The sequence below is a fragment of the Leuresthes tenuis genome, unplaced genomic scaffold (assembly GCF_036924035.1).
Source record: "Leuresthes tenuis unplaced genomic scaffold, fLeuTen1.0.hap1 SCAF_22, whole genome shotgun sequence".
NCBI lineage: Eukaryota > Metazoa > Chordata > Actinopteri > Atheriniformes > Atherinopsidae > Leuresthes > Leuresthes tenuis.
The window spans coordinates 484,887-507,699 of NW_027325376.1; the positions used below are offsets into that span (position 1 = coordinate 484,887).

General features: G+C 40.1%; 2 protein-coding genes across 2 annotated transcripts in view; both read right to left on the reverse strand.

The window, feature by feature from the left end:
- Positions 1 to 223: 223 nt before the first annotated feature.
- mepceb (methylphosphate capping enzyme b) lies at positions 224 to 11,374 on the reverse strand. Its single transcript, XM_072376131.1, has 7 exons — positions 10,971 to 11,374; positions 3,058 to 3,421; positions 2,382 to 2,942; positions 1,756 to 2,302; positions 1,469 to 1,681; positions 1,282 to 1,390; positions 224 to 629 (listed from the first exon to the last, which is right to left on the reverse strand). Exons 2-7 carry the CDS (start codon positions 3,402 to 3,404, stop codon positions 577 to 579), a joined length of 1,830 nt encoding a protein of 609 aa, XP_072232232.1. The 5' UTR covers positions 3,405 to 3,421; positions 10,971 to 11,374; the 3' UTR covers positions 224 to 576.
- A 5,762-nt stretch (positions 11,375 to 17,136) lies between these two features.
- LOC140281632 (voltage-gated potassium channel subunit beta-3-like) overlaps positions 17,137 to 22,813 on the reverse strand; it is a 35,324-nt gene continuing 29,647 nt past the window's right edge. Inside the window, exons 11-14 of the mRNA XM_072376133.1 lie at positions 21,508 to 21,602; positions 21,308 to 21,428; positions 19,374 to 19,462; positions 17,137 to 18,346 (exon numbers count right to left, since the gene is read on the reverse strand). Of these exons, the coding sequence (XP_072232234.1) occupies positions 18,254 to 18,346; positions 19,374 to 19,462; positions 21,308 to 21,428; positions 21,508 to 21,602 (398 nt within the window). The 3' untranslated portion in view covers positions 17,137 to 18,253. The remainder of the gene's footprint in view (positions 18,347 to 19,373; positions 19,463 to 21,307; positions 21,429 to 21,507; positions 21,603 to 22,813) is intronic.

Here is a 22,813-nt window from a genome sequence, read left to right on the forward strand (position 1 = left end):
CGCAGGCCGAAAGCACGCCGAGCGCAGGCCGGTCTGTAAACAAACTAACAGCAAAGACGGCGTTTTAACTCTTTTCGTCTGTTTTCTTTAACCAGATGAACAAACATTCAGCCTGACAGAAGTTACATGAAAGCTGCTATTGATCAGTTATTGATCTGTTATTGATCAGTTATTGATCTGTTATTGATCAGCATTAATTAAGGTCCAATCTCAGCAAACTGAAACATTTTCTGAAAGCAGTTTATTCTGAAAAAGCACAAGGAGGAAGTTTTATTTTGAAAAGAGTCACTTCCTGTCTGCAGCCACTGTCCAATCAGAGTGAGGTCACATGACACACTCAGTTCCAGCTCTCCTCAGGTCACACTGAGCGCGCTCACTCTGCTGTCAGCACTTCCACGTCTCATTGGCCAGAAACGTGACGTTCGGCGTGAGCAAAAACACCCACAATCCTTTGAGGCGCCGGGCCTGTGTCAGCCAGTCAGGTGCTCAGGAGGAGTCCCACCGTCCAATCAGACACAGCCCCTTCATTAGTGGAAACAGGATGCCGCGGCACCGTGGTCACATGGTCCACTGAGCTCACTTCCTGTGGGCGTGGCCTTTGTGGAACAGGTAGATCGGCCGCTGGTTACCTGGAAAGAAGAAAAGATGCTTTTACTGACTTTAGGTTGTTTTCATGTAGAAAAGACGAACGGCTGTTCAGGAGATGATAAATGGACTTGTACAGCACTTTTCTAGTCTAGCTGACCTCTCAAAGCGCTTCACTACATGCTGCATTCACCCCACTCACACACTCTTAGGATATAACTAAGAGTGCCCCCCCCAGTATCATTCATACCCCCAATGATACTGGGGGGAGCAACGTGGGGTTCAGTGTTTTGCCCAAGGACGCTTCGACATGTAGCCCGGGGAAGCCAGAGTCGAACCACCGACCTTCCGATTGGTGGGTGACTGCTCTTCCTCCTGAGCTACAGCCGCCACGCAGTGACGTCATCAGTGACGCCACACGATGACGTCATCAGTGACGCCACGCAGTGACGTCATCAGTGACATCATCAGTGACGCCACACGGTGACGTCATCAGTGACATCATCAGTGACGCCACGCAGACATCATCAGTGACATCATCAGTGACGCCATCAGTGATGCCACGCAGACATCATCAGTGACATCATCAGCGACGCCACCACAGACTACATTTCCCAGCTCCAGCACCATCTGTAACCAGCTTTCCTTCTTGAAGAAGCAGCGGTTCGTCCACCAGGTGAAGCAGGTGAGGCTCACCTGAGTGTCTCAGCAGCCTGTAGGAGCTGAAGCCCACGCTGTCTGTCAGGTAGGAGGTGAACTGCTCTGGGCGGAGCCTCAGACCCTTGTAGTTGCGTAACGTGGCCTCCTGAAACACAACGTGCACACTCATGAGGCTGCTGACTCACCTGAGGCGCGCAGGTGTGTGTGTGTGTGTGTGTGTTACCGAGGCCCTCTTGCTGTGGCTGTAGCTGCTCCACGGCTGCGGCTCCAGGATGAATAATCCGTCAGGCGACAGGCTCTGATAGGCCCGTTTGAACAGCCTGACCACGCCCCCATCACCTGACTGCAGCTGCACCCACTTGGTCACGCCCAGACATACGATGACGTCATACTGGCCACAGCCAGGCCACACCTCCCTCTCTGACACGTAGTCACCCTGTGGGAGGAGTCAGAGCAATGATGCAGTTACCATGGCAACAGGCGGAGCGCGGATGGTAAGGTGGAGCTCACCTGGAGGAAGGTGACGTTGTTGGGGAACCTGGAGGAGGAGGACGGGGGAGGCAGCAGAAGGAGAGGAGCAGAGAGAGGCCCCCGACTCACCCTGAAGGAGAGGGGGGAGGGCAGGAGGGAGAGGGCCCGCTGGAGCTCCTCCATCACCTCCGTGGCCCCTTGTTGCTCCGCCCCCTCCTTCCTCTCTCCTCCCCTCTCCTCCACCACCAGGTCATGTGACAGGAAGTGCCGGATGTTCTGCTTCGCGGCGTGGACCAGTCTCTCGTCTAGCTCCACCCCCAGGATGTGGGTGGGGTTAAACCTGCGTGCGACAGCCAACGTCATGTGACCGGCGCCGCAGCCCACATCCAGCACCGCCTTGTCTCTGAACCAATCGGCTTCCAGGAGGCCCAGCCTTGGGTCTTCCTCGACGCCCACCCGCCCTTCGTGCCCGTCGCCATAGAAACTGTGGTAGCCGTAGTAACGGCAGTGGTTGCCATACTGGTATCTGTGCTTGTCCTTCTTCTTCTGTGGTGGACGGGCGGAGCCGAGCGGAGGTCCTCCACACCTATGAGAGCCACAGAGGTCACATGACCACACGATCCAATCAGATCAGTGCTCTGCATCACACCCCGTGTAACACTCACCTGCCGGCTTTAGCCCCGCCCACAAGTGGCGTCTGAAACTTGGTTGGCAGAGATGCCGTCACCACCGGCACAGTGTTTGCGCCACCGTCCGCCGACCTGATCGACGTGGTGCGGCGCCGCTTCCGATGGCGGCCATCGGCCTGGGTCCCGGGCTTCTGGGTGGGGCCCTGCGGAGGGTGGGTGTGTCTCCTGGGGAGGATGGGGGGCGGGGCCACGTCATCCCGGCAGGTGATGGCCGTGTTGAGCTCGCAGGACAGCGGGGACGTGCAGACGCCGCCCTCTATGGTCAGAGCGGGAAGTGCACCTGAACGGCGGAACAGCCGGGCAGGCACCGCCTCCTTCTCCGCCTCGCCTCCAGCGCCGCCCCCGCCCCCGTGGTGCCGGTACCTGTGTCTCCTTCTGGACTTCAGGGGCGACAGCAGCACCCCCGCCGTCCCCCCATCCTGCCCCCCTCCCTTCAGGTTCAGTGGGTCAGTGATGTCACGGGGAACCAGGATCTCTACGGGGTCTCTGCTGCGCGACGGCAGGGGTGAGCACTTTGGCGTCTCCTGATTGGTCGCCCTGTGGACCATCAAAACAGAACCGGGTCACATCAGCACCTGCACACGTGCACACTCACGGGCACAAACTGATCACCACGTGCACACTCACGGGCACAAACTCATCAGCACCTCACCTGTTCACGTCATCGTCCAGCAGCGAGTTGAGGTTCAGCGGGTCGAAGATGTTCCCGCCCATCAGGAAGTGACTCGGCAACACGGGCTCCGTCTGGCTGTCGCTGTTGGCACGGCGACGGCGCTTGGCCACGCCCTTAAATCCGACACCCATGGAGAAACGCCTCTTCCCGATTCGCTGAGCAGGCGGGCCGTGGAGGAGGGGCTGGGTGCTGCTGGGGGGCTGGAGGCCGTTCTTAGGCCGGACCAAAGGGCGGGGCTTAGCCAGCTGCGACTGCTCCGATAGGCTGACGGGGAAGACGGGCGCCTCAGCAGGGAGGACAGGCTCTTTGTCCAACGACATCATCATCCACCAATCACAACAATCTGAGAGCAGAAAGGGGCGGAGTCGGTGAGACCGGCAGGAGGCAGGGCCAATCAGATCCGACAGGATCAATACATGAAGCAATCAGCTGATCAATGGATCAATAACAGAAGTCACTTCTTCTTCTTCTGTAACAAAACAGCAGATTTGACAGGAAACATAAATAAAACATCTGGACCTTTACTTTGTCCAGATATTGATTATTTCAGATACTTATTGATCGTTACAGTTATTGATTATTTCAGATACTTATTGATCGTTAGTTATTGATTATTTCAGATACTTATTGATCGTTAGTTATTGATTATTTCAGATACTTATTGATCGTTAGTTATTGATTATTTCAGATACTTATTGATCGTTAGTTATTGATTATTTCAGATACTTATTGATCGTTAGTTATTGATTATTTCAGATACTTATTGATCGTTACAGACAGTTATTGATTATTTCAGATACTTATTGATCGTTACAGTTATTGATGATTTCAGATACTTATTGATCGTTAGTTATTGATTATTTCAGATACTTATTGATCGTTACAGACAGTTATTGATTATTTCAGATACTTATTGATCGTTACAGTTATTGATGATTTCAGATACTTATTGATCGTTAGTTATTGATTATTTCAGATACTTATTGATCGTTAGTTATTGATTATTTCAGATACTTATTGATCGTTAGTTATTGATTATTTCAGATACTTATTGATCGTTAGTTATTGATTATTTCAGATACTTATTGATCGTTACAGACAGTTATTGATTATTTCAGATACTTATTGATCGTTACAGTTATTGATGATTTCAGATACTTATTGATCGTTAGTTATTGATTATTTCAGATACTTATTGATCGTTACAGACAGTTATTGATTATTTCAGATACTTATTGATCGTTACAGTTATTGATGATTTCAGATACTTATTGATCGTTAGTTATTGATTATTTCAGATACTTATTGATCGTTACAGACAGTTATTGATTATTTCAAACAGTTATTGATTATTTCAGATACTTATTGATCGTTAGTTATTGATTATTTCAGATACTTATTGATCGTTACAGTTATTGATGATTTCAGATACTTATTGATCGTTAGTTATTGATTATTTCAGATACTTATTGATCGTTACAGACAGTTATTGATTATTTCAGATACTTATTGATCGTTACAGTTATTGATGATTTCAGATACTTATTGATCGTTAGTTATTGATTATTTCAGATACTTATTGATCGTTACAGACAGTTATTGATTATTTCAGATACTTATTGATCGTTACAGTTATTGATGATTTCAGATACTTATTGATCGTTAGTTATTGATTATTTCAGATACTTATTGATCGTTAGTTATTGATGATTTCAGATACTTATTGATCGTTACAGACAGTTATTGATTATTTCAGATACTTATTGATCGTTACAGTTATTGATTTCAGATACTTATTGATCGTTACAGACAGTTATTGATTATTTCAAACAGTTATTGATTATTTCAGATACTTATTAATCGTTACAGTTATTGATTATTTCAGATACTTATTGATCGTTACAGTTATTGATGATTTCAGATACTTATTGATCGTTAGTTATTGATTATTTCAGATACTTATTGATCGTTACAGACAGTTATTGATTATTTCAGATACTTATTGATCGTTACAGTTATTGATTTCAGATACTTATTGATCGTTACAGACAGTTATTGATTATTTCAAACAGTTATTGATTATTTCAGATACTTATTAATCGTTACAGTTATTGATTATTTCAGATACTTATTGATCGTTACAGTTATTGATGATTTCAGATACTTATTGATCGTTAGTTATTGATTATTTCAGATACTTATTGATCGTTACAGACAGTTATTGATTATTTCAGATACTTATTGATCGTTACAGTTATTGATTTCAGATACTTATTGATCGTTACAGACAGTTATTGATTATTTCAAACAGTTATTGATTATTTCAGATACTTATTAATCGTTACAGTTATTGATTATTTCAGATACTTATTGATCGTTACAGTTATTGATGATTTCAGATACTTATTGATCGTTAGTTATTGATTATTTCAGATACTTATTGATCGTTACAGACAGTTATTGATTATTTCAGATACTTATTGATCGTTACAGTTATTGATTTCAGATACTTATTGATCGTTACAGACAGTTATTGATTATTTCAAACAGTTATTGATTATTTCAGATACTTATTGATCGTTACAGTTATTGATTATTTCAGATACTTATTGATCGTTACAGTTATTGATGATTTCAGATACTTATTGATCGTTACAGTTATTGATGATTTCAGATACTTATTGATCGTTACAGTTATTGATGATTTCAGATACTTATTGATCGTTAGTTATTGATGATTTCAGATACTTATTGATCGTTACAGACAGTTATTGATTATTTCAGATACTTATTGATCGTTACAGACAGTTATTTATTATTTCAGATACTTATTGATCGTTACAGACAGTTATTGATTATTTCAAACAGTTATTGATTATTTCAGATACTTATTGATCGTTACAGTTATTGATGATTTCAGATACTTATTGATCGTTAGTTATTGATTATTTCAGATACTTATTGATCGTTACAGTTATTGATTTCAGATACTTATTGATCGTTACAGACAGTTATTGATTATTTCAAACAGTTATTGATTATTTCAGATACTTATTGATCGTTACAGTTATTGATTATTTCAGATACTTATTGATCGTTACAGTTATTGATGATTTCAGATACTTATTGATCGTTACAGTTATTGATGATTTCAGATACTTATTGATCGTTACAGTTATTGATGATTTCAGATACTTATTGATCGTTAGTTATTGATGATTTCAGATACTTATTGATCGTTACAGACAGTTATTGATTATTTCAGATACTTATTGATCGTTACAGACAGTTATTTATTATTTCAGATACTTATTGATCGTTACAGACAGTTATTGATTATTTCAAACAGTTATTGATGATTTCAGATACTTATTGATCGTTAGTTATTGATGATTTCAGATACTTATTGATCGTTACAGACAGTTATTGATTATTTCAGATACTTATTGATCGTTACAGACAGTTATTGATGATTTCAGATACTTACTGATCGTTACAGTTATTGATGATTTCAGATACTTATTGATCGTTACAGTTATTGATGATTTCAGATACTTATTGATCGTTACAGTTATTGATGATTTCAGATACTTATTGATCGTTACAGTTATTGATGATTTCAGATACTTATTGATCGTTACAGACAGTTATTGATTATTTCAGATACTTATTGATCGTTACAGACAGTTATTGATTATTTCAGATACTTATTGATCGTTAGTTATTGATTATTTCAGATACTTATTGATCGTTACAGACAGTTATTGATTATTTCAAACAGTTATTGATTATTTCAGATACTTATTGATCGTTACAGTTATTGATGATTTCAGATACTTATTGATCGTTAGTTATTGATTATTTCAGATACTTATTGATCGTTAGTTATTGATTATTTCAGATACTTATTGATCGTTACAGACAGTTATTGATTATTTCAGATACTTATTGATCGTTACAGACAGTTATTGATTATTTCAGATACTTATTGATCGTTACAGTTATTGATTTCAGATACTTATTGATCGTTACAGACAGTTATTGATTATTTCAGATACTTATTGATCGTTACAGACAGTTATTGATTATTTCAAACAGTTATTGATTATTTCAGATACTTATTAATCGTTAGTTATTGATGATTTCAGATACTTATTGATCGTTAGTTATTGATTATTTCAGATACTTATTGATCGTTACAGTTATTGATGATTTCAGATACTTATTGATCGTTAGTTATTGATTATTTCAGATACTTATTGATCGTTACAGACAGTTATTGATTATTTCAGATACTTATTGATCGTTACAGTTATTGATGATTTCAGATACTTATTGATCGTTAGTTATTGATTATTTCAGATACTTATTGATCGTTACAGACAGTTATTGATTATTTCAGATACTTATTGATCGTTACAGTTATTGATGATTTCAGATACTTATTGATCGTTAGTTATTGATTATTTCAGATACTTATTGATCGTTAGTTATTGATGATTTCAGATACTTATTGATCGTTACAGACAGTTATTGATTATTTCAGATACTTATTGATCGTTACAGTTATTGATTTCAGATACTTATTGATCGTTACAGACAGTTATTGATTATTTCAAACAGTTATTGATTATTTCAGATACTTATTAATCGTTACAGTTATTGATTATTTCAGATACTTATTGATCGTTACAGTTATTGATGATTTCAGATACTTATTGATCGTTAGTTATTGATTATTTCAGATACTTATTGATCGTTACAGACAGTTATTGATTATTTCAGATACTTATTGATCGTTACAGTTATTGATTTCAGATACTTATTGATCGTTACAGACAGTTATTGATTATTTCAAACAGTTATTGATTATTTCAGATACTTATTAATCGTTACAGTTATTGATTATTTCAGATACTTATTGATCGTTACAGTTATTGATGATTTCAGATACTTATTGATCGTTAGTTATTGATTATTTCAGATACTTATTGATCGTTACAGACAGTTATTGATTATTTCAGATACTTATTGATCGTTACAGTTATTGATTTCAGATACTTATTGATCGTTACAGACAGTTATTGATTATTTCAAACAGTTATTGATTATTTCAGATACTTATTAATCGTTACAGTTATTGATTATTTCAGATACTTATTGATCGTTACAGTTATTGATGATTTCAGATACTTATTGATCGTTACAGTTATTGATGATTTCAGATACTTATTGATCGTTAGTTATTGATTATTTCAGATACTTATTGATCGTTACAGACAGTTATTGATTATTTCAGATACTTATTGATCGTTACAGTTATTGATTTCAGATACTTATTGATCGTTACAGACAGTTATTGATTATTTCAAACAGTTATTGATTATTTCAGATACTTATTGATCGTTACAGTTATTGATTATTTCAGATACTTATTGATCGTTACAGTTATTGATGATTTCAGATACTTATTGATCGTTACAGTTATTGATGATTTCAGATACTTATTGATCGTTAGTTATTGATGATTTCAGATACTTATTGATCGTTACAGACAGTTATTGATTATTTCAGATACTTATTGATCGTTACAGACAGTTATTTATTATTTCAGATACTTATTGATCGTTACAGACAGTTATTGATTATTTCAAACAGTTATTGATTATTTCAGATACTTATTGATCGTTACAGTTATTGATGATTTCAGATACTTATTGATCGTTAGTTATTGATTATTTCAGATACTTATTGATCGTTACAGTTATTGATTTCAGATACTTATTGATCGTTACAGACAGTTATTGATTATTTCAAACAGTTATTGATTATTTCAGATACTTATTGATCGTTACAGTTATTGATTATTTCAGATACTTATTGATCGTTACAGTTATTGATGATTTCAGATACTTATTGATCGTTACAGTTATTGATGATTTCAGATACTTATTGATCGTTACAGTTATTGATGATTTCAGATACTTATTGATCGTTAGTTATTGATGATTTCAGATACTTATTGATCGTTACAGACAGTTATTGATTATTTCAGATACTTATTGATCGTTACAGACAGTTATTTATTATTTCAGATACTTATTGATCGTTACAGACAGTTATTGATTATTTCAAACAGTTATTGATGATTTCAGATACTTATTGATCGTTAGTTATTGATGATTTCAGATACTTATTGATCGTTACAGACAGTTATTGATTATTTCAGATACTTATTGATCGTTACAGACAGTTATTGATGATTTCAGATACTTACTGATCGTTACAGTTATTGATGATTTCAGATACTTATTGATCGTTACAGTTATTGATGATTTCAGATACTTATTGATCGTTACAGTTATTGATGATTTCAGATACTTATTGATCGTTACAGTTATTGATGATTTCAGATACTTATTGATCGTTACAGACAGTTATTGATTATTTCAGATACTTATTGATCGTTACAGACAGTTATTGATTATTTCAGATACTTATTGATCGTTAGTTATTGATTATTTCAGATACTTATTGATCGTTACAGACAGTTATTGATTATTTCAAACAGTTATTGATTATTTCAGATACTTATTGATCGTTACAGTTATTGATGATTTCAGATACTTATTGATCGTTAGTTATTGATTATTTCAGATACTTATTGATCGTTAGTTATTGATTATTTCAGATACTTATTGATCGTTACAGACAGTTATTGATTATTTCAGATACTTATTGATCGTTACAGACAGTTATTGATTATTTCAGATACTTATTGATCGTTACAGTTATTGATTTCAGATACTTATTGATCGTTACAGACAGTTATTGATTATTTCAGATACTTATTGATCGTTACAGACAGTTATTGATTATTTCAAACAGTTATTGATTATTTCAGATACTTATTAATCGTTAGTTATTGATGATTTCAGATACTTATTGATCGTTAGTTATTGATTATTTCAGATACTTATTGATCGTTACAGACAGTTATTGATTATTTCAAACAGTTATTGATTATTTCAGATACTTATTGATCGTTACAGTTATTGATGATTTCAGATACTTATTGATCGTTACAGACAGTTATTGATTATTTCAGATATTTATTGATCGTTACAGACAGTTATTTATTATTTCAGATACTTATTGATCGTTACAGACAGTTATTGATTATTTCAGATACTTATTGATCGTTACAGACAGTTGATTATTTCAGATACTTATTGATCGTTACAGACAGTTATTGATTATTTCAGATACTTATTATTTCAGATACTTATTGATCGTTACAGACAGTTATTGATTATTTCAGCTGCACTAAATCAGTTTTTATTTCTTCTGATTATTAATTTGATAAAAAGTAGAAATAAAATTTAGACGTAATAGACAGGAAGTCAGAGTTCTGTTTCAGGCTCTAAACCGGTTCCACTGCTGGTTCTGATCTAAATTAATGCCGGCAGAACCTGGATGACAGAACCTCTAACATGAGGGTCAGGGTGCAGCCGGGTTCTGGACTTGGGCTCAGAGCACTGTGACACGCCGGCCATCTGCAGACGGCATTGATGATAAATCGATCTGATTGGCTGGTGTCACTTTACTGTGTTTAACTCCTGAGGCTTAAAACAGCATAAAGGCAGAAAAGAACCCCTGAGAAGTGTTACAGGCCATGTGAGGACACCCCACAGGGGGCCTTTCTCCAACTCTGGACGGTCTGAGGACGTGTTGAACGTGAAGTGATGTGTGGAGAAGACGAACTGTCTCTGTTCAGGGCTGCAGCTTCTGTTGAAGCAGGTTAAAACCCTTAAAAGTTCACCGGAGACGCTTCGCTCACAGCAACAGCTCAACCGTCAATAATCAATCACTGTGGGATCGATCATACTCACCGAGTCCTGCAGCTCTTCACTTCCACCTCAGCGTGGGTGTGTGTGTTGGTTGTTGTAGCCAACTCCCCCTCCCCCATACCAAAGGGGAAAAGAAGGCTTAGCCACGCCCCCTCCGCTCACTCCACCAATCCCGGAGCGCCTTCATGAATAATTCAAACGCCACAAGAAACAAACAGTTAGCTTCTGTAGCTAGCTGCCTTAGGCTAACGCACACACCCCTTTAAAGAAAATACAAAACAACGCAAAAACCCACGCTGTGCGTGAAAACGAACACTCGCGAAGCTCTGCGCACGTAAGCGTGCATGTATGTGAGTGCGTGCGCAGGCTGTTGAACCGCAACTTCCTCAAAACTTGTAGAGATTTGACCGTGACAAGCAGCTAACCGTTAGCAGCCCTCACGGTGAGCAGAAAGCACAGCCCGCAGTTTTATAGGCCAACAGCAGGGCCGCGTGCGTGACAACACCACTGACCAATCAGGTGTGGGGCTGAGGGCCGCTCGCGCCCACAAGCAGTTGTACAATTGGCTGTGGCCCAGTGAGGGGCGGGAGAAGTCCCTGAAGCAGAGGTGTCCGGAGCCGTGCCTGACTAAAAACAACAAACTATTTAACGGTAAAAAGTTTAGTTTGCTGGGTGATATTTAGCACCTGTAGGCGTTAATATTCTTGGACGTTGAGCTCAATAAAGTTATTACAAGCGAAGTTTGGGTATAGCCTCTGAATCTGACTTTGTTGATGAACAGTGGAGTTTTTCTTCGTTTTCGGAATTTTTTTACCCTGATGCTGTTCTGACAGGAAACACAACTCTGACTATTAATCGTGTCCAACAACTAAATATGCCAACTCAATAAATGGCAGTGGGGACGGTCGAATAGGCCAGTTGGTTTTTCGGTTTTAAATTTAAAAAGAGTTTAAATAAAATTGAATCAGCCTGAGAGACAAACTGAGGGTAAAAGAGAGCGAGGGCTGTAGTCCTTTATTTGGTTTAGATTTAGCTCAGATTTAGTTCAGATTTAACTGTGATGTTTTAACACATCAGCAGCTCACAGTTTGTATCTGACAGTTTTAAAACATCTTCCTCATCACAGAGGAAACTTCACACAGCATCTGCACCATGTACACAGTTTATTTCATCATCAAACATGTTCAGACAGCAGAACTGAGCCAGAACAGAACCAGAGCTTACGGTTTTATAATGACAGCCATGGAGAAGGCAGGTGGTTTCACAGCTGAAAGGAACAGAATCAGACCTGTAAACAGACATAACAGAGATCCAGAACCTGAAAAGGTCAGATGAGGAACCACAAAGAGAAGGACCCGAAACAGGAACTGTGATGATGAAGGAGGCGTCATCAGTAACTCAGGTGAGTCAGAACCAGGACCTCAGGTGATGCCGCCTGCATCAGATCCAAGTCCCTGATGTTAGCTACAAAGAGCTTAATGGAACGGCTCCATCTACTTGAAGGCTCTTGCAAAGGCTTCTGTCCCAACTGGGTCCCTCCGTTGGTCCCAGGATTGTCGTCTAGCAGCTCCTACACCACGCCTAAGACAATCCAAACTCTGTTCATGTGTCGTCCCACGATGGTGGAATGACCTACCGAGCGCTACCAGAACAGGGGCGTCCCTGTCTATCTTCAAGAAGCTCCTGAAAACCCAGCTCTTCAGAGAGCATCTCCTATCCCAGCACTTACCTTGTACTTCCCTCCCCCCTCTATCTCTGCACTTTATCTTTCTGCACTTCCTTCTATGCCTGCACCCTATCTCTACTCTGTCCCCTCTGACAGAGTCGGACTCCGGGGTTCCTTCTATGTAGCTTATTGTTAGCTTTTTATAGAGCTGTTATATCTTCATTTGTAAGTGGCTTTGGATAAAAGCGTCTGATAGATACAGAAACATGAACAGGAGCCGCCTCCTCCTGTTCATGTTTTGGAGATGTAATAATTCAGGTTTACTCCTATTTTAGTCTTCAGTTGTAACAGAAATGCCACAAATAAACAAGTAAATCTATAAATAATAAATGACTGAATCAGAAAATATACAAATGAATGAATAAATATGACGTATAATTTAGAAAAAAACTTTTTTAACAGCTCCAAAAAAATCTTTCTGCATCTTTCAGTAAAAACAGTAAAGTTTCTTAATCCAGCTGAATTCCCCATAAAGCTGCTCTCAGTCACTATTTTTCTGTTTCTTTGGTCAGAAACTGGGACTAAAATCAGCCCATTAAGGCTTCGTGTTAAAGCATTTCAGACTGTCGCTCTGCTCTGATAAAATCCTGACTTTATAACCACAGAATCACCGTTAAAGCAGCTGAAAGACGGCGTCTGAGCGGTGAGTTCAGCTGGATTACATGGACCAGGAAGTCTGGAAGCTTTTCTCACAGTCCACAGAGTCAGACTGGGTTCTGCTCCTGATCAGGTAAACTGGGACCAGGATGCTGGCCCGGTTCGATGGACCGACCCGGTTCGATGTTCCGGCCCGGTTCCATGGACCGACCCGGTTCGATGTTCCGGCCCGGTTCCATGGACCAGTCCAGCTGTAGCTCAGACAGGAAGTGACTGAGTGTGTGAAGCTGTGACAGAATCGCCTGTTGTTGTGGAGCTGTTCTCACACAAAATGCATTTCCTAAGTCCTCAGTTTGATCAGTTTCTGTTAATACGCTCATCAATAATTATTCCAGAGGGTTACACAGTGTTTATTGATCTAATGCTTCATTTAACAGGCTCCATAAACAGCGTCGGTCCAAACATGTCGCAGTAAAATCACAGGGCTGCAATCTGCCCACGCGGGTCAAAGGAAAACCACAGAGGATCTCCTGATCAATTACTATGATTAGGTTCTGTATTGATCTGCCTGTAAGACAGAACTGAAGACCTTTAGTTCAAATGTTCGGAAAGAACTGCAGATATTTTCAGGTTTTATCAGATCAGATTTCGGTTTCCTCTGATCAATAACCTGATCAACATATTTATAAGTTTATGTGACTGTTAAATGTCCCATTAAAGGTCCTGTTAAAGGTTCTGTTAAAGGTCCTGTTAAATGTCTTGTTAAAGGTTCTGTTAAAGGTCCTGTTAAAGGTTCTGTTAAAGGTCCTGTTAAAGGTTCTGTTAAAGGTTCTGTTTAATGTCCTGTTTAATGTCCCATTAAAGGTTCTGTTAAAGGTTCTGTTTAATGTCCTGGTAAAGGTTCTGTTAAAGGTCCTGTTAAAGGTTCTGTTACAGGTTCTGTTTAATGTCCTGGTAAAGGTTCTGTTAAAGGTCCTGTTAAAGGTTCTGTTAAAGGTTCTGTTTAATGTCCTGGTAAAGGTTCTGTTAAAGGTCCTGTTAAAGGTTCTGTTAAAGGTTCTGTTTAATGTCCTGTTTAATGTCCTGGTAAAGGTTCAGTTAAAGGTCCTGTTAAAGGTTCCGTTAAAGGTCCTATTAAAGGTTCTTTTTAATGTCATGTTAAAGGTCTCGCTAAAGGATCTGATAAAGGTACCGTTAAAGGTTCTGTTAAAGGTTCAGTTAAAGGTCCTGTTAAAGGTTCCGTTAAAGGTCCTATTAAAGGTTCTGTTAAAGGTCCCGTTAAAGGTCCTGTTAAAGGTTCTGATATAGGTCCTGTTAAATGTTCCGTTAAAGGTTCTTTGAAAGGTTCTCTTAAAAGTCCTATTAAAGGTTCCGTCAAAGGTTCCTTTAAAGGTCCCATTAAAGGTTCTGTTAAAGGTTCCGTTAAAGGTCCTATTAAAGGTTCTTTTTAATGTCATGTTAAAGGTCTCGCTAAAGGATATGTTAAAGGTTCCGTTAAAGGTCCTGTTAAATGTCCCGTTAAAGGTTCTGTTAAAGGTTCTGTTTAAAGGTTCTGTTAAAGGTTCTGTTTAAATGTCCTGTTAAAGGTTCTGCTAAAGGTTCCTTTAACGGTCCCATTAAAGATTCTGGTAAAGGTTCAGTTAAAGGTCCTGTTAAAGGTTCCGTTAAAGGTCCTATTAAAGGCTCTTTTTAATGTCATGTTAAAGGTCTCAGTAAAGGATCTGTTAAAGGTCCCGTTAAAGGTTTTGTTAAAGGTTCTGTTAAATGTCCTGTTAAAGGTTCTGCTAAAGGTTCCTTTAACGGTCCCATTAAAGGTTCTGTTAAAGGTCCTGTTAAAGGTCCTGTTAAAGGTTCCGTTAAAGGTCCTATTAAAGGTTCTTTTTAATGTCATGTTAAAGGTCTCGCTAAAGGATCTGTTAAAGGTCCCGTTAAAGGTTTTGTTAAAGGTTCTGTTGAATGTCCTGTTAAAGGTTCTGCTAAAGGTTCCTTGAACGGTCCCATTAAAGGTTCTGTTAAAGGTTCTGTTTAATGTCCTGTTTAATGTCCTGGTAAAGGTTCAGTTAAAGGTCCTGTTAAAGGTTCCGTTAAAGGTCCTATTAAAGGTTCTGTTAAAGGTCCCGTTAAAGGTCCTGTTAAAGGTTCTGATATAGGTCCTGTTAAATGTTCCGTTAAAGGTTCTTTTAAAGGTTCTCTTAAAAGTCCTATTAAAGGTTCCGTCAAAGGTTCCTTTAAAGGTCCCATTAAAGGTTCTGTTAAAGGTTCTGTTTAATGTCCTGGTAAAGGTTCTGTTAAAGGTCCTGTTAAAGGTTCTGTTAAAGGTTCTGTTAAAGGTTCTGTTTAATGTCCTGTTTAATGTCCTGGTAAAGGTTCAGTTAAAGGTCCTGTTAAAGGTTCCGTTAAAGGTCCTATTAAAGGTTCTGTTAAAGGTCCCGTTAAAGGTCCTGTTAAAGGTTCTGATATAGGTCCTGTTAAATGTTCCGTTAAAGGTTCTTTTAAAGGTTCTCTTAAAAGTCCTATTAAAGGTTCCGTCAAAGGTTCCTTTAAAGGTCCCATTAAAGGTTCTGTTAAAGGTTCCGTTTAAGGTTCCTTTAAAGGTCCTGTTAAAGGTTCCGTTAAAGGTCCTATTAAAGGTTCTTTTTAATGTCATGTTAAAGGTCTCGCTAAAGGATATGTTAAAGGTTCCGTTAAAGGTTCTGTTAAGGGTTCTGTTTAAATGTCCTGTTAAAGGTTCTGCTAAAGGTTCCTTTAACGGTCCCATTAAAGATTCTGGTAAAGGTTCAGTTAAAGGTCCTGTTAAAGGTTCCGTTAAAGGTCCTATTAAAGGTTCTTTTTAATGTCATGTTAAAGGTCTCGCTAAAGGATCTGTTAAAGGTCCCGTTAAAGGTTTTGTTAAAGGTTCTGTTAAATGTCCTGTTAAAGGTTCTGCTAAAGGTTCCTTTAACGGTCCCATTAAAGGTTCTGTTAAAGGTCCCGTTAAAGGTCCTGTTAAAGGTTCCGTTAAAGGTCCTATTAAAGGTTCTTTTTAATGTCATGTTAAAGGTCTCGCTAAAGGATCTGTTAAAGGTCCCGTTAAAGGTTCTGTTTAGCATCCTGTTAAAGGTTCTGTTAAAAGTCCTGTTAATGGTTCTGTTAAAGGTTCTGTTAAAGGTTCTCTTAAAAGTCCTACTAAATGTCCTGTTAAAGGTACCGTTTAAGGTTCGATATAAGGTCCCGTTAAAGGTTCCGTTTAAGGTTCTGTTAAAGATCCTCTTAAAGGTTCTGTTTAATATCCTGTTAAAGGTCTCGCTAAAGGATCTGTTAAAGGTCCCGTTAAAGGTTCTGTTTAGCATCCTGTTAAAGGTTCCGTTAAAGGTTCTGTTAATGGTTCTGTTAAAGGTTCTGTTAAAAATCCTGTTAATGGTTCTGTTAAAGGTTCTCTTAAAAGTCCTATTAAAGGTTCCGTCAAAGGTTCTGTTAAAAGTCCCGTTTAAGGTTCCGTTTAAGGTCCCATTAAAGGTTCCGTTAAAGGTCCTATTAAAGGTTCTTTTTAATGTCATGTTAAAGGTCTCGCTAAAGGATCTGTTAAAGGTCCCATTAAAGGTTATGTTTAGCATCCTGTTAAAGGTTCTGTTAAAAGTCCTGTTAATAGTTCTGTTAAAGGTTCTCTTAAAAATCCTATTAAAGGTCCCATTTAAGGTTCCGTTAAAGGTTCCGTTTAAGGTTCCTTTAAAGGTCCCATTAAAGGTTCTGTTAAAGGTTCCGTTAAAGGTCCTGTTAAATGTTCCGTTAAAGGTTCTGTTAAAGGTTCTCTTAAAAGTCCTATTAAAGGTTCCGTCAAAGGTTCCTTTAAAGGTCCCATTAAAGGTTCTGTTAAAGGTTCCGTTAAAGGTCCTGTTAAATGTTCCGTTAAAGGTTCTGTTAAAGGTTCTCTTAAAAGTCCTATTAAAGGTTCCGTCAAAGGTTCCTTTAAAGGTCCCATTAAAGGTTCTGTTAAATGTTCCGTTAAAGGTTCTGTTAAAGGTTCCATTAAAGGTTCCTTTAAAGGTCCCATTAAAGGTTCTGTTAAAGGTTCCATTAAAGGTTCTTTTAAAATGGACTCATTGTTGTGTTGGTTCTTTTTTTACCCAAACATTTAATAATTGATAATCAATAATTACTCATTTATTTTGTTGTGGTTCATATTTGTGTCCCGTTCATGCTTCTCTGAGTCGTGGTCAGTGTGAGGCGGCAGCGGCGGCCCCCGGGGGTCCCGGCCCCTCAGTTTGCGCACCTTAAAGGTAAACATCTGGTCTATCTAAACACAGACAGAAGGGCAGCGTCTACATTCATAAAATCTAGATTTCACATTAAGTTCTTACAACAGTTCGCTTTAACATGACACAACAAACACAAACTACAGAAGCCCGTTAATGCCAAAAAGAAAAAAGAATGAACGTGAAAATAATTCTAAATGTTTATGTAAGCAGCAAAAAATAATTCAACTTCCTGTTTAAACTTTAGTTGTAGGAACATTTCATGTGTTTACTGACCACATTTTTAGTTAGTTTAGTGATTATTCAGCGATCAATCTGTTATTGATCTCAGCCGATCGAACTGTTTGATGAAAGAAAACTCTTCGTCTGTTCAACTGTTCATTTAACTTTTTCACATGAATGGGCTTCCATATGTACATTATTGGCTCTAAACTAAAGAAATAAGGAATTATATTCTGATTTCATCCTGTTTTGTTGTGCTTGTGATGTTTGTTCTTTTATAATCTGCTGATAAGTTATTGATCTGATAAGTTTTATTGATGATTAACAGAATGCAAGAACTCTGCAATATTACTTCAGGTTAATACAAGAATAAATATTTCTGATATATTTCAGATCATCTGAGGTCTCTGTGTTCCTGTCTCCATGACGACGGAGTGGTCACATGATGAATAAATACAATACTGCCTCCCTTCACTCTTCTGTGCTTCTTCGTGTCAAAATCTTCTGTCGTCTTATCGAATATTTTAAATAAAGTTTGTTCTTCCTCCTCAGCTCCTTCCCTCCTTCTTGGTGTTTCGTGGCTTGTTGCCAAGCAACACATCCATCTCAGCAATAAGGGGTGGAGTCAGCTGAGTCAGCACCTGAGAAACAGAACAGAAGCAGTCAACCAATCACAGACCTGGAACTGCACGCTCAGACAAACCCAGAGATCTGATTGGATGTTCAGAGTCAGACGTATATTTTTCTGTTTTCCGTAATTCTCCTCTCTGCCACCAGAGGGAGTCTAACTGAACCGAGTGAATCAGAGGTATGGATCCACGGCATCATGACACCACGGCACCGCGATCTAAACAGAACCTAAAGGATTGTGAATAAAAGTTACAGATTCTGTAACAGAACTGTCTGACTTCATGAGGCGACGACTATCAGCTTTAGGATAACTGAGCCGCCATGAGTGACGCCCTCTGGTGGCATAGGACAGCATTATTTATCTTTAATGAGCCCACTTTTATGCTTGTTTTTGTCTTTTAGGGCTCAGAGTTTTTAAAAAACACCTCATCCAGGCTCCTTTTCTTAGTGTTGCTGTTGTAATGCTTATTCCAGCCTCTAGAAACTAAAAAAAACCTTTTCTTGGGCTGACAGCAGGAATCCTGGAGTAGAGAAAGCTCAGGATGACTGTTCAGAACACACTTTGGACCACTTTGGGTTAGGCTCAGACTTAGCAGAGGAATATATCTAATATTTCTATAATTATGTTCTTATTTTGTTTGGTTCTGCTTATGGTGATTTGTTGTATTTAGAGACGGCCCAAATCTCTGAAAGTTACAGCTAAAACCGGGTTCTGTTTTCGGGTTCTTTGCTCTAACATCTCTGAGATCTTTGGTTCCTCTGACAGTTGTCCTGATCTGAATATAATGTTCAGTTAAGGTTAACCAGAACATCTGTAGTGTGGGAACCTTCTTAGAACCTTCCTGTGTGGTTCTGTTAATGTTCCCCTGAACTTTACATTGGAATGAATCTTTGAAAAACCTCATGTTTGGTTCTGAAAAACTTGACGGTCCAACATTTCTGGCCGGTCCTGCTGCTGCACGACCTCAGCAGAACCTCAGCAGAACCTCAGTCTGAGCTGAGCACTGTGTGAGAACCACTGTTGTGTTTGTGTTCTACCCTGATAGAACCCAGGTTCTCCAGCAGCTGTTCCGTGTTGGAGACTCCGAGCAGAACCGAGCTGACGCCTTCACTCCGCAGACACCAGGCTGGAGAACAGACAAACAGAATGGGACTTCCTGGAGTTTAAGATCACATACGGAGCGCTAAGTGTGCCTTTTAATGAGAACCCTGAACATGGTTGAGTAGTCAGTTTGATTTCATTACTTATTTACATCCAGTTTTCTAACTTCCTTTTAAGTACAAATCTGGATGTAAATTATTGTGACAATAAAAGGATAAATTCAACGTTTCAGCTCCTTTTTTAGAAATCTGATTCCAAAAAGTTTTGGGACGCTGATTCAAATATAAATGAAGACCAAGTCGGGTCTGATGTCGGGTCTGTTGGTTCTGAAGTCGGGTCTGATGTCGGGTCTGTTGGTTCTGAAGTCGGGTCTGTTGGTTCTGATGTCGGGTCTGTCGGTTCTGATCTTAGTTCTGGTTCTGATGTCAGTTCTGATGTTAGTTCTGGTTCTGATGTCAGTTCTGATGTTAGTTCTGGTTCTGGTGTCGGTTCTGATGTTAGTTCTGGTTCTGGTGTTAGTTCTGGTTCTGATGTTGGTTCTGGTTCTGATTGCGGGTTCTGGTTCTGACGTCGGTTCTGGTGTTAGTTCTAGTTCTGGTGTTGGTTCTGGTTCTGGTGTTGGTTCTGGTGTTGGTTCTGATGTTAGTTCTGGTTCTGGTGTTAGTTCTGGTTCTGAAGTTAGTTCTGGTTCTGGTGTTGGTTCTGGTTCTGATGTTAGTTCTGGTTCTGATGTTAGTTCTGGTGTTGGTTCTGGTGGTGGTGTGGTGTTGGTTCTGGTTCTGATGTTAGTTCTGGTTCTGGTGTTAGTTCTGTTTCTGATGTTAGTTCTGGTTCTGACGTCGGTTCTGGTTCTGGTGTTGGTTCTGGTTCTGATGTCAGTTCTGATGTTAGTTCTGGTTCTGATGTTAGTTCTGGTTCTGGTGTTGGTTCTGGTTCTGATTGCGGTTCTGGTTCTGACGTCGGTTCTGGTGTTAGTTCTGGTTCTGGTGTTGGTTCTGGTTCTGGTGTTGGTTCTGGTTCTGGTGTTGGTTCTGGTGTTGGTTCTGGTTCTGATGTTAGTTCTGGTTCTGGTGTTGGTTCTGGTTCTGATGTTAGTTCTGGTTCTGGTGTTGGTTCTGATGTTAGTTCTGGTTCTGGTGTTGGTTCTGGTTCTGATGTTAGTTCTGGTTCTGATGTTAGTTCTGGTGTTGGTTCTGGTGGTGGTGTGGTGTTGGTTCTGGTTCTGATGTTAGTTCTGGTTCTGGTGTTAGTTCTGTTTCTGATGTTAGTTCTGGTTCTGACGTCGGTTCTGGTTCTGGTGTTGGTTCTGGTTCTGATGTCAGTTCTGATGTTAGTTCTGGTTCTGATGTTAGTTCTGGTTCTGGTGTTGGTTCTGGTTCTGATTGCGGTTCTGGTTCTGACGTCGGTTCTGGTGTTAGTTCTGGTTCTGGTGTTGGTTCTGGTTCTGGTGTTGGTTCTGGTTCTGGTGTTGGTTCTGGTGTTGGTTCTGGTTCTGATGTTAGTTCTGGTTCTGGTGTTGGTTCTGGTTCTGATGTTAGTTCTGGTTCTGGTGTTGGTTCTGATGTTAGTTCTGGTTCTGGTGTTGGTTCTGGTTCTGATGTTAGTTCTGGTTCTGGTGTTAGTTCTGGTTCTGGTGTTGGTTCTGGTTCTGGTGTTGGTTCTGGTGTTGGTTCTGGTGTTGGTTCTGGTGTTGGTTCTGGTGTTGGTTCTGGTTCTGTTAGTTCTGGTTCTGGTGTTGGTTCTGGTTTTGATGTTAGTTCTGGTTCTGATGTTAGTTCTGGTTCTGGTGTTGGTTCTGATGTTGGTTCTGGTTCTGGTGTTGGTTCTGGTGTTGGTTCTGATGTTGGTTCTGGTTCTGGTGTCAGTGTACCTATAGCGAGCTGAGCGGCGGTGCAGTTCAGCCTGTCGGCCAGCAGGTGGAGCTCCTTTATTTTACTGAGCTGCTTCTTGCCCTCATCACTGCACATGCGCTCCCTCAGCCAGGCGTAACCCTGCACACACACAGTTTGATCACCATGGTAACCGATGGTTTCCTTCTGCTGATGGTGATGTTTCTCTGTGTACTCGTACCTTCATGGTGGCTCTGGAGCTCTCAGGGATTCCCTCGTTGTATTTACCTGTCAGCAGACCACAGGCCAACGGGGACCAGGTCATGGCTCCGACACCTGAGACAGGTGAGTTAAAGTTAGACCCCCCTCAGCTGGGTGATTATTAAACCTGAGAAAGGTGAGTTAAAGTTAGACACGCCTCAGCTGGGTGATTATTACACCTGAGACAGGTGAGTTAAAGTTAGACCCCCCTCAGCTGGGTGATTATTACACCTGAGACAGGTGAGTTAAAGTTAGACCCGCCTCAGCTGGGTGATTATTACACCTGAGACAGGTGAGTTAAAGTTAGACCCCCCTCAGCTGGGTGATTATTACACCTGAGACAGGTGAGTTAAAGTTAGACCCCCCTCAGCTGGGTGATTATTACACCTGAGACAGGTGAGTTAAAGTTAGACCCCCCTCAGCTGGGTGATTATTACTGCAGCAGAGCACCTGAGACAGGTGAGTTAAAGTTAGACCCCCCTCAGCTGGGTGATTAATACAGCAGCAGAGCACCTGAGACAGGTGAGTTAAAGTTAGACCCCCCTCAGCTGGGTGATTATTACTGCAGCAGAGCACCTGAGACAGGTGAGTTAAAGTTAGACCCCCCTCAGCTGGGTGATTAATACAGCAGCAGAGCACCTGAGACAGGTGAGTTAAAGTTAGACCCCCCTCAGCTGGGTGATTATTACTGCAGCAGAGCACCTGAGACAGGTGAGTTAAAGTTAGACCCCCCTCAGCTGGGTGATTAATACAGCAGCAGAGCACCTGAGACAGGTGAGTTAAAGTTAGACCCCCCTCAGCTGGGTGATTATTACTGCAGCAGAGTGCCTGAGACAGGTGAGTTAAAGTTAGACCCGCCTCAGCTGGGTGATTATTACACCTGAGACAGGTGAGTTAAAGTTAGACCCGCCTCAGCTGGGTGATTATTACACCTGAGACAGGTGAGTTAAAGTTAGATCCGCCTCAGCTGGGTGATTATTACACCTGAGACAGGTGAGTTAAAGTTAGACCCCCCTCAGCTGGGTGATTATTACAGCAGCAAAGCACCTGAGACAGGTGAGTTAAAGTTAGACACGCCTCAGCTGGGTGATTATTACAGCAGCAAAGCACCTGAGACAGGTGAGTTAAAGTTAGACACGCCTCAGCTGGGTGATTATTACACCTGAGACAGGTGAGTTAAAGTTAGACCCCCCTCAGCTGGGTGATTATTACACCTGAGACAGGTGAGTTAAAGTTAGACCCCCCTCAGCTGGGTGATTATTACAGCAGCAGAGCACCTGAGACAG

Coding starts and splice junctions, on each gene's coding strand:
- mepceb (XM_072376131.1), bottom strand. CDS start 3,404: ATGATGATGTCGTTGGACAAAGAGCCTGTCCTCCCTGCTGAGGCGCCC. Junction 2,943..3,057: donor CTGGACGATGACGTGAACAG/GTGAGGTGCTGA, acceptor GATGGTCCACAG/GGCGACCAATCAGGAGACGC. Junction 1,391..1,468: donor GCCACAGCAAGAGGGCCTCG/GTAACACACACA, acceptor GTTGTGTTTCAG/GAGGCCACGTTACGCAACTA.